At 37.5% G+C, this 11635-nt stretch overlaps 1 protein-coding gene across 7 annotated transcripts in view; it reads right to left on the bottom strand.

Moving 5' to 3' along the window:
• Positions 1-227: 227 nt before the first annotated feature.
• Klhl13 (kelch like family member 13) overlaps positions 228-11635 on the bottom strand; it is a 171700-nt gene continuing 160292 nt past the window's right edge. For 6 of the 7 annotated variants that reach the window (XM_005368915.3, XM_026790141.1, XM_013354381.2 and 3 more), the window contains 3 exons: positions 9612-10407; positions 3908-4021; positions 1308-1795 (listed from right to left, as the gene is read on the bottom strand). In XM_005368915.3, coding sequence (XP_005368972.1) covers positions 1308-1795; positions 3908-4021; positions 9612-10407 — 1398 coding nt within the window. Of the gene's footprint in view, positions 1796-3907; positions 4022-9611; positions 10408-11635 lie in introns of all 7 variants that reach the window. The other variant, XM_013354380.2, reaches the window with a different exon arrangement.

Genomic DNA, 11635 nt, shown 5'->3' with positions numbered 1-11635 from the left:
AGCTGAGTAACAAACAGCCAATTAGCTTCTTCACAAACTAATTCCTCAAAGGCCACAAGCAGTGTCTTCACAGTGAGGAGAGGGCTGGCCCAAGTCTTTCCTCTTTGAATAAATGTCACACACACACACACACACACACACACACACACACACACCTTCCTCATTCTTGTCCCTCGGAAGTTTTTTAATAAATGGAAGTCAAATCAGAGAATAACGGGACAGCACGGAGCAGAGCAACACTGATTTTTTTTATTGAATAAAGAAGGGAAAACATGAACATCATAGAGCAAAGGCAGCTTTTCTGGAGAAGCTGCTACACTTTGTGCTAAATAACCTCATGAACCGAGAGTACACAGAATACACAGAATAGGTAAGTTATCTCAACAGCAAAGGAGAAGGAAGAGAATATAGATTTTTAAGATAAAATTTGGCCAAGTGACAAATTTAGTTGTTCAAAATTTCTAGCCCTTATCCACCTAAATTCAGTATGGTTCTACATATATGCATTCGGTATGGACATACTGAATCCCCATTTTTCATTGAAGCTGCTTTTTAGAAGATTTATTTTTTAATTTCACGTTTATTTTGACCTGATACTCAATTTTTAAAAATTTGTGTTTGATATAAGTTTGTGCATGTATATTTATACACACTTAAAAAAAAACCCTAATTGAGTCTTATAAGCAGAGGGGTCATGCTTCCCTCACACAAAATTAGTGTTGTGAATTTCTGTTATTTCTCCTGTGTGTCTAAGAAACTTGGTGTGTTCTCAATGCACCCACGCAGTCAGGTGGGTTGACAGATGTGTCAAAAATACTTTATGAAAAGAGGGAGTAGCTCATGCGAGCTGGCAACCTTTTGCGCATTGTTTCTTGCTGGAGCAGGTTGCCTCCCTTTGACATCTTACAGTTAAAGATGAAAGGAAAGGTCTTTACTCTGAAGCCTAGTGAGCACAGATGTACACTGACTATAATCCACCTTTAACTTAGCTTATTATAATGTAAGATGACGAATACTTTACGCCCAGCACACAGCATGAAGAAAGTACTGAAGAACATTTTATAGACAATACTTTTTTTTTTCATGTTAAGCATCAGCTTCTATGGGAGATATTTCCAGGATGGTTTGTTACCACTTTATAAACATTCTAGGCCATTCAAACATCACAAGTAACATCAATATCAATTTTTCAAATATCTGTATCAATTACTGGAGGCTAATTCTAACAGACACACTACTTAAGGGGGGGGGAGATAATCATGACACACTGCAAAGAGAGGAATATAGCATTTTAACTGTAAGGATGATCAGGGTGCAGAAAGAGGGGACTCTCTAGAAGGTGAGGGTGTGGTTTCCTCAGGTGGAAAAACTGTGAGCGTACAAGCTCGAATGCCCCCAAGGGACTCTGGAAGGTCGAAAACCTTATGCCATTCATCTTTCTCTGGATCATATTTCTGCACTATCTCAACCATACAGCGATTATTCCACGAATATCCACCAACCACGTAGATCTTATTCTGAAAGACAGCGACCCCAACATCACTCTGCCCTCTTAACATGGCAGCGATTGGGGTCCACTGGTCAAGGATAGGTGAGTAGTATTCACAGCTCAGGACATCATCATAATCACTGGTTCCCCGGAAATGGTTACCCCCAATGACATAGAGCCTATCTCCCACTGTACACATGCAGTGGAGGCCTCGGACAGTGGTCATTGGTGCCTTCTGGGTCCACTTGTCAGTATCAGGGTCAAAGCACATGAGCTCCTTTTGGAAAGTGTCATGGGTAATGCCTCCTAGAGAATGAAAATAATAGGCATGAGGCAAAGAGGTCATTAAAATGTAATAGTAAGATTCTCCCATAGATAATTAACTTTTAGCTACCTTTTACGACATATTGCAGCTTACAAAGAGTAAATTCATAAATATCATCACTCTATATTCTTTTAACAAAAAATAAAGAAAATATTCTCAAAATTTTAAGACAAATAAAAAAGGTCTTATATTATTACAATAACTTTCTCAAATGGAGATTGATCATACTTCAGAAGCTTCAACGAATGGAAATATATTTTGGCAACTATTAGAGTTGAGTCAGTAGTAAATCTGAACTATAAAGAATCAGTCAGTTGTGACATTTTAGTGGGTAGACTAAGCACCAGGCTAGAGCCCTTCAAAATCTGGGTACTCATTAATTCCTTTTCCAAATCAGAATACCCATTCTAGTTAACACATTAGGATTAGGAATATGAAGCAAAATATTTACTAAAAAGTGTTGAAAGTCTCATGCCAGTAGCACACCAACCAGGAAGACTACACAAAATTGTTGGTTTTATAGAGTTTGGGGTGATCTGCCTTGCAAAGCAAAAACATTAGAATTCTGAACATTATGAGAAATATGTATCAGCTGGTTGTTGGTATATTAGGTCTTTATAACCTACAAACTGATTAAGACTAAGCTACATAATCCAACCTATGGAATGAAGGTATCAGTCTCTACCTTCAGAAGACAAGGAGCAGAGCTATGCTAATCTTTAGCTGTACCATTTGAAGAGTTATCAAGCGGCAAGGCAACAATCAATGAAGCATCGCTTTCTATGATTTAAAGCCTACTAGAAAGCAAATCATTGTTTTTGTGGGGTTTTTTTGTTAGTTTTCTTTTGGGTTATAAAACTAGCTTGGTTGGTTCCTAGTCAATGTGGAAGATGATTTTTCTTTGAAACATACACCAGTTACAGAAAAGTGCTCCTGAAACCATTCAAATGTCAGTTTTGCCCCTGAGAACTGGGAGCTCTTGTTATGGTAGTAGAGAACTCAAACACATGAAGCAGGTAGGTCATGCAATATGATCTCCTTTATGACTCTGTCGATATAAGATGCTCGCTCCATGGTCACTCGTGAATTGAACCCTGGAAACCTGCTGATCAAATGCTACAGGCCTTTCACTAACCCCTTTTGATTACAGACATCACAAGGCAGCGCTCTGTGACTTATCATCCCCTTAACAATTTTGTTCTTCTAAGAACATAACTACTTCCCTGGGGAAGCAGGCTGTCAGAGGCAGACTGAACTAGGGAAGAAAGAAAGAAAAAAAGAAAAGAAAAATAAAGGAAGGGAGGGAGAGAAGGAAGAAAGAAAGGAAGAAAGGAAGGAAGGGAGAGAGAGAGAAAGAGAAATGGGGAAGATAAATAAAATTGTCTAAAAACTTAAATGTCAGTATCAAAGGTGATCATTAGGTTAAGACATACTTCTGAATTCTATAAAAGGCCAATTCAAGCACAAACTATTTGAGAATGAAAGTTATCAATTGAATTCTGGACAAACTTGAGCCATTTTAGCATTTTTATAGAACTATATCTCTGCATATAATGGCACCACAGTAGAACTCTATTATAATACTAAGTGAATATTGTGTGTTTATGTGATATATATGTACATGTATATACATATATACACATATATATGTTTGTATGTGTGTGTGATGGGTTACACTAAAACAGAGTATTATGCATGTTTTATGCACAACAGAGCTTATATATTACATAATGAAATATTTCCTAACATGACTTAGGCAAATATTAAGGAAAACAAATTACTACATATTAACAGAGAATGATTGATGTTTACTAGAATACAAAGTATTGAGGCTTTAAAAAAATGAACTGGCAAGTCTAAATGCTTTCCAGTTTCTTATAAATTATACGTGTATAGCTGAATTGGTTTGCTGCTAGCTTATAAGTGTTCAGAATGCTCAAAGCATTTACGTGCAAATGTACACACAAAATTACTTCTAAAATATTAATTATCTCTTGCCTACTATTTTCTAAGAATTGTTATTGTTACTGGCACTATATGGAGAGATCATATAGTTAAAAGTATAGATAGTATTATGTTGTGTAATTGTCTACCTGAAATATACATGACTCCTCCATACACGGTTCCAGCATGGCCATAGTGAGGTTCGTTCATTTTGGCAACATAGGTCCATTCGTTTGTTCTTGGATTGTAACATTCTACTGTAGCTGTTAAGAAAAAGAGATACAATGATTTTTATCTCAAGTTTTTTCCTTTTTAGTAGGGTAATAATATACTAATTTCTGAAAATGCATAAATCAATGAGAGATCTCAGAAGGGCTTTTATAATTTTTGAGACTATGTTCATATGAAACATGCTATATTAGGCTATATGATATAATATTTAACACATCATAGATCTGTAAAAATCACTAAGGATTCTTTTCTGCCATTTGTTTGTAACTTTTTAATTTGACATTTCTTAAATTTCTTTGCTCTAAAAATACAGAAAAGGAAAAAAAATCACAAACAAGGAACAGCCAATCAACTCTGAGTACCTATTTTGACATAGTATACAGGAAGAAACATCAAAATATGAAAAACTAATTTCACAGTGACTGTCACCTGGGCAAGCAAACACACTGAGTGTACACTGTTCTCTCCCAGCTTTCTGACCCTCTCACACATACACAAGGGAACTTAATGGATTGTGCACCATGTAACATTAGAAAAGTAATAAATGGACAGATTTCTATGAGAAAGTCATCTAATCTTACAGACAAGCAGGGGATTTCAAAAAGACTTCCAGGTATCAGCTGAAAATGATATGAAATTATAATTTTGGTGGTCATAAATAAAGTTTTATTGGAACTGAGGCTCAAATATTTGGTTATAAATTGTCTACAGGTGCTTTGCTCTACAAGAGTGGTGCTCATTAGTTGTGACAGAGAATTGATATCCCACAAAGCTATAGTGTTCCCGGGACTGGACAGAAGTTTCCTGACCCCTAAACTAGAAACTCTACTTCAGTGGTCTGAGGTTCTGATGTATAACTATAATTAGGATGCTTATTTCCTTTCTCTCAGAGACCCTCATTTTCTGAGATCATTCTCTCAAGATGCAGGGAAAGCCCTAACAGATTCTGGATCCAGAGCCTGAGGGTATTGTTTAGTAATCAGGATACAGGGCTCATTAAATACATTTTAGTAATTTTACTGCATATTTATTTGAAATTTTAACATGTTTTTCCTGTTAATTCATCATTTGAAAGCTTCTTTAAAATATGTAATTGAAGTGAAAGAATCTGAACCATTATAGTCTTCTTCAAAATGGAAAACCTCAATGGAAGGCCAATTTCTTATAGGACATTACATGTTTAAAAGGTTGGAAAAGAAGAACCAAAGAACTGTTCTGAAAGATGCCAGAAATAAAAGAATCCCTTTTCACTTAAGTGGCAGCTCCTATACACTGATTCTACTTTCCTATTGCAACCAATATCAGGGAAAGCAGAATGTCCAAAAAATTATAATCCAGCAATATATCAGACATGCAGGTATACTGCCTTTGTTTTGTGTACTACAGGCTTAGATAATTTTCTCCTTAGCCAGCCCCTACACACTTCATGAGAGAAATTGAAAAGGCCCAGTATATTAAAATGATCTATCATGACTTACAAAGTTCGCCACTGTTTTCATTTTATAATTATGCATGGACAATGGATATTGTGTCTATGAAAAATACAGAATGCACTGGCACTAATGAACCCATTAAGTCATTAAGAGACTTTCCCCACCAATCCCTGAGTCTGCCATCCTCTTCCCATCACCTTTTCTATTTACATAGGCATGTGAGTGTGGAAATTTAATGAGTTAAAGAGGAGATGCTCATTTACAGGAAGAGATGCTGGCAAGTCTGTATAAGGGGAATTCCAACAAACAAAGAACAACAATAAAACCCATCCAGTCTCTGTCTGAAATACTCAGAAGTTTATATGAGACTTTCTTTAGTGTGTGGGTGCACCCCTCGTGGTCCTGAGTTCCTTGCTCGTGCTCTCTCTCCTTCTGCTCCTGATTTGGACCTTGAGATTTCTGTCTGGTGCTCCAATATGGGTCTCTGTCTCTGTCTCCTTTCATCGCCTGATGAAGGTTAATATTCAGGAGTATGCCTATATGTTTTTCTTTGGGTTCTCCTTATTTAGTTTCTCTAGGATCACTAATTAAGGCTCAATGTCCTTTGTTTATGGCTCTGAAAAAGCCTTGGATAAAACCGGACTCTCTGAACATAGCGGACAATGAGGACTACTGAGAACTCAAGATCAATGGCAATGGGTTTTTGATCCTACTGCACGTACTGGCTTTGTGGGAGCCTAGGCAGTTTGGATGCTCAACTTACTAGACCAGGATGGAGGTGGGTGGTCCTTGGACTTCCCACAGGGCAGGGAACCCTGATTGCTCTTGGGGCTGATGAGGGAGGGGGAATTGATTGGGGGAGGGGGAGGGAAATGGGAAGCGGTGGTGGGGAAGAGACAGAAATCTTTAATAAATAAATAAATTGAAAAAACGACAGAGGACAACAGGAGGCAGTCTACTCTCCCGCTCACTTAAAGATAATAGGTGGAGCCGGGCAGTGGTGGCACACGCCTTTAATCCCAGCACTCGGGGCAGAGGCGGTCGGATCTCTGTGAGTTCGAGGCCAGCCTGGTCTACAAGAGCTAGTTCCAGGATAGGAACCAAAAAGCTACGGAGAAACCCTGTCTCGAAAATAAAATAAAAAAAAAAGATTATAGGTGGAGCTCCAAAGGAGTGCTAGTTAGGGGCAGAAAATGAGGGAAATCATGAGTTTAGCTTTGGAAAATCTTTCTGGTCTGAAGTCTTTTCTGGAACCAAGAGTCTCAATTTAAATGCACTTAGTGTGTCAATCATAAAATTTTTAAAACTCCAATATACTGTACCTTAAAATATTTAATTAAAAAATGTATTTGACAGTGATACTGATTGGAAAATAATCATTTCCTACAAAAGTTTAGGAATAATTTTATAAGTTATAAATGATGGGAGATTTCTCTATCTCCACGCCCCATGCCCTGGTTTCCATGTCTGTCCTGTCTGTCCTTTCTCTGTATCCTAGAATTCTCTCTGTAGATCAAGCTAGCCTCGAATTCATAAATATCTTCCTGTCTTTGCCTGGGATTGAAGCCATGCACTACTATGCCCAGCTAAGGGAGAGATCTTAAATTACAACTAGAGCAGTCTTGTAACAAGGCAGGTTAATATCTGTATTGTAACCAGACAAACAGTTGTAAAAAATGCAATTTGTGAAATAAAACTAAAATTAATCTATAGCATCTCAGGTAGATAATACAATATAATATGTTTTAAAGTAGTTATCTATCCTTAGGTTAAGCTTTATGAAACCTTTTTAAATACAGGGTCTCAGCCAGATGTGGTGGTGCACCCAGCACTTGGAAGGCAGAGGCAGGCAAATCTCTGTGAGTTCAAGGCCACCCTGCTCTACAAAAGGAAGGTCCACGACAGACTCCAAAGCTACACAAAGAAACCCTGTTTCAAAAACAGAGAAAGAGAAAGGGTCTCACTATGTGACCTAGTTTGGTCTTGACCTCTGGATCATCCTTCCTCAGCATCTCAAGCGCAAAGACTTCAAGTACGTGTCATTCAGCCTCATCATAGTCTAGCAATACCAACACAGGCCTATTTTCAAAATCATTTTTAAAGCAAATATAATTACATCTTTTTTCTCCCATTTCTTCCTTCGAACCTTTCCCATTCACCCCATCTTGCTTTCAAATTCATGGCCTTTAGCTCTTTAACTGTTCGTATATGTGTGTGTGTCTACATACATATTTATAAATACATAAATGCAACCTTCTCTAATTAGAGGTACAGAGCATGTTCAAGGTAGTCTATTCATATGCCATTTGCCCAATGCATTCACTTATTTCTTGTTACTATCCAGGCACAACGTAAGAGAAACAGAACGCAGGATGCATGACAAAAAGGAAGCTTCTAGTGTCTTAGTTTTACATAATGATACACCTTGGCTTACAGAGTATAATTCCTAGAAGAAGAATACTTCTAATTAATATTAGGGGCAATGCAATAAAAATTAAGTGGCCGCATATTCACAGGAATGATCACATTATCAAGAAAGTATTAAGAAAGGGACCCATCTCGTGTGCAAATAGACTTTTCAAAATGACCACCAATTGCCACGGTTAGCTATCCAGAGTTCTGTCAACTCTTGAAGACTATCTCTATCGTCGTTACTTTTCCAATAAATCACAAAATCAGCACTTGTACTGTCCAGACATTTTCAGATTGCATAAACTTACAACACTACAATGAAGATAAGGTGTGTGGTTAAACTACGGAGACCTGACGTGACAGCTCTATAATAAGGGCATGAAATAAATTGGGAAACCAGCACAGTTAATAATCATACTATCTAGGCCCTCCCAAATCTATAGAGCTTGGTCCTAGGAAAACTATCATAACCCCAAAAGAGAGAAATCAGAGCAAAAAGCTCGGTAACATTAAGGCCATGTCACTAATACGAAAGTGCTTAATAAATAGGACAGTATAGAAGTGAGAGTAGTTGTTCTCTCTCTTACTCTATAGACTACGAAAGACTCTTTTATTTCTTACAATATTAGGAAAAAAGATTCTGGTAAGTATTTAAAGCCATGACAGACAATCTGGAGCTTGGGATACCTCAAGGACTCTACCTCACAGTAGTACAGTGCTTGGCTACCATACACAATACTCTGAGTTCAAGATCCCACACTGGGGCAGCAGCAACAACAACTAACAAATAAAACCCACCAAATAACTTTAAACCAACAAAAACTCTTTGTAGAGACTTTTAAAAACATATATTGTTAGAAAATAAAAGAGATTAAACAATAACAGTGCTGACAGAGAAAATGTGGTATCCCTGGCATTCACTATAGGAAAAATTGTATTGTTCACATTTAATACAAAGTAAGAAAAATATACCTTACGGGGTTAATTTATTTAGCCAAAATATTTCTGTTACAATAGACTTGTAACCAATGTGAAGTTAGGAAGACAGAAGAAGTGTACAATGGAAACTAGCGGTCACAGACCTTAATTATCAAAGTTAATCAATTTCACCTAATACTAAATGAACTGTTCATATTTACTCTGAGAAGAACATCATCTTACTATGTGACCTCTACTAGGTATCAATTCCAGAAATGAAGAAATAAGAGCCAGGCCTCAGTAAAGGAACTTGACCTAGTAAGTGCCATAGCTTATGGGCTTTTAAGGTGGAGAATGAAGATTTAGGCCAAACTTCTGCCTAGGTGCCATTAGAATATATATTTATTGAATATACATTCCAATTGACCTTTCAATATGAAAACTCTGTGTGTTTGTGTGTGTGTGTCTGTATGTGTTATAGTTGTTGCAATACAGCAAACTACGTATTAGATATAATTTTGACCTTGGCCAACAGTATGTGCTGAAATAAGATATATAGATGATATCTGATATTTTCATAGAAAAAATAGTTTACAAATGCAACCCTGGGTATATTTTTGTCTTTAAATTTCTAGAACTGTTTATTTTGTGACCTAAAACAAATTTCTGGGTTAAAAAAATGTATTCTATGTATAAGTAGAAAAAGACAAGATCTCCTGAGTAAATTGGGAGCATGGGGACTTTGGGGGAGGACTGAAGGGGAGAGGGGAAAGGCAGGGAGGGGAGCAGAGAAAAATGTAGAGCTCAGTAAAAATCAATAAAAAAAAGAAATTTAAAAACAGTAAGTAGGCAGACTTACGCAATTCTCCAGCAGCGTTTCGCCCTCCAACTGCATACAGAAATCCTTTGAGAGCACTTAGGTGGAAGAAGGTGCGCTTCTCATTTAAAGATGCAACTTGTATCCATTTGTTGTAGCGAGGATCAAATCTAAACACCGTATCGACAGCCGTTTTTCCTTTTGTGTCGTAATTGCTCTGCCCGCCAACGACATAGAGAAAATTGCCAATGACAGCAATGCCATGCTGGTATCTTGGGGCATCCATGGGGGCTAGAGATTTCCACTCCTGGGTCTTTTCATCATACATGCGCAATTCCTTACTGACAACCAGCTGCTGTCTCAGGACTCCACCGAGTGTAACCAAATGAGTGGTGTCAGACCGAATGGCAGTCCTATCTGACTGCATAACCGGCTGCATAAACGGCATCATTTGGTAATTGCTGGCTTCCAGAAGCAAGTTGACACAAGTATTGTCAGTTCTCATGAAATCTACCGTTTGCACGTAATTAAGGAGCTCCTGTGGTGTCATCAGCGGAAATCGGATGCTCTTCATCAACTTGGGGGCACAGTCCATTCTGGGCTCTTCCAGGCGAAGCCAGCGACAGGTAGCTTTGAAGAGCTCTAGTTCAGAGCAATGCTTAAGGCTGTTGCTGGAAAGCGCAAAGGAAAGACGCTCAAAGGGGAGTTTCAGGAACTCCCCGGTGCTCAGCAATGCAGAAAAATTCTTCAAGACGAAGCTGTTGACATATTTATCCACTTCTGTTAGATGGTAGGTGTTGGCAATGCGTCCAACTTCAACACAGTTATCCAAGTTAACCTAGGAATCCAATAGGAAAATTAAAAACATGGCTGCTTTCTAGACAGCTACACTTTGATCACAGAAACTCTTGTTTCAGAGGAAGAGTGTTTTGTCAAGTCCATAGAGAAGCAAATAAAGATTCTCATTGAAGTGAATAAAGATGTGAAGAAGGTCCAAACAACCTTCACCTGATTCAGCAAAAAGTTTACTAAGCAAAACTGATTAGTTAACCTAAGAAACATTTCACATTGACTATGTCCAAAATAATGAAGTTTTTCTTCCTCAAAAAAGTTTCCTTCTCCCAAATGCTGATGAAATTACTGCTAGGTAGAAATTTTAGGAAAACCGTGTTATTCAATTATAGTCAAGTTATTTGTTCTATTTTGTTTAGTAACTTAATTAAATTAAAATTAGTTGTGTAGCCAATTTATTATATGTATACAATTCACACTGATAAATCTCACTCCACTTTTTCTCATCTTTTGTTTCTCCCATGTCCACCTATTTTCTTTCCAGGAATCTTTTTGTGGCTCGTGGGGTGTGACAGAAGCTTGGGTTTTACCAGGGTCTTCTATGTGAGCATGGCCTTCCAGCCTGGAAGGCTTGGCAGTGGGCAGAGAGCTGATGGCAATTGTTTAAAATAAACCAACACAAAGCAATGCAAATAAATCCTGGTGCTCTAGAAATGCACAGTTTAACAATGTACCAATACCTTTGATTTCTAATATACAATATATTTTAATACTACTGTAGAAGTGGAAGGCTGATGTGTCATAAAAACCTTAAATAGCATTGAGTAGAGTAGTAGTCCATATTTGACTATCCAAATGGTACTAGGTGGAAGGCATTACTGTTTAAAGTGATGAATATGCTTCCTAAGGCAAGAAGGTAATTTGTGCTTTTGCAACTATTTACCAGTAGGGATAAGCAAAAATGAAAAATAATGGTAGAACAAAATTCTCAAAAATGAACATTTCTATCATTATTGATATGACCACTAGTAAAAAAAACAAAAAATGGGTATTTAAGATGTTAAAACAATACCACCAGCAATTAGTTACCCAATTAAATCTAAAATTAGAGCATGTGGCAAGCGTGGTGGTATGTACTTAGCATTTGGGAAGGATAAGTGGCTCACAAGCTCATGGCGAACTTGAGTTACAAGATGAGATTCCCTATCTCCCCATAAACAAAATCAAAATGAAAGAATTTAAATAGAAGGTAAAATAGTCCAACAATAGAGACG

This window comes from Microtus ochrogaster, unplaced genomic scaffold (assembly GCF_000317375.1).
Source record: "Microtus ochrogaster isolate Prairie Vole_2 unplaced genomic scaffold, MicOch1.0 UNK42, whole genome shotgun sequence".
In the NCBI taxonomy this organism is placed as follows: Eukaryota; Metazoa; Chordata; class Mammalia; order Rodentia; family Cricetidae; genus Microtus; species Microtus ochrogaster.
This window is presented reverse-complemented; position numbering and strand designations above follow the sequence as displayed.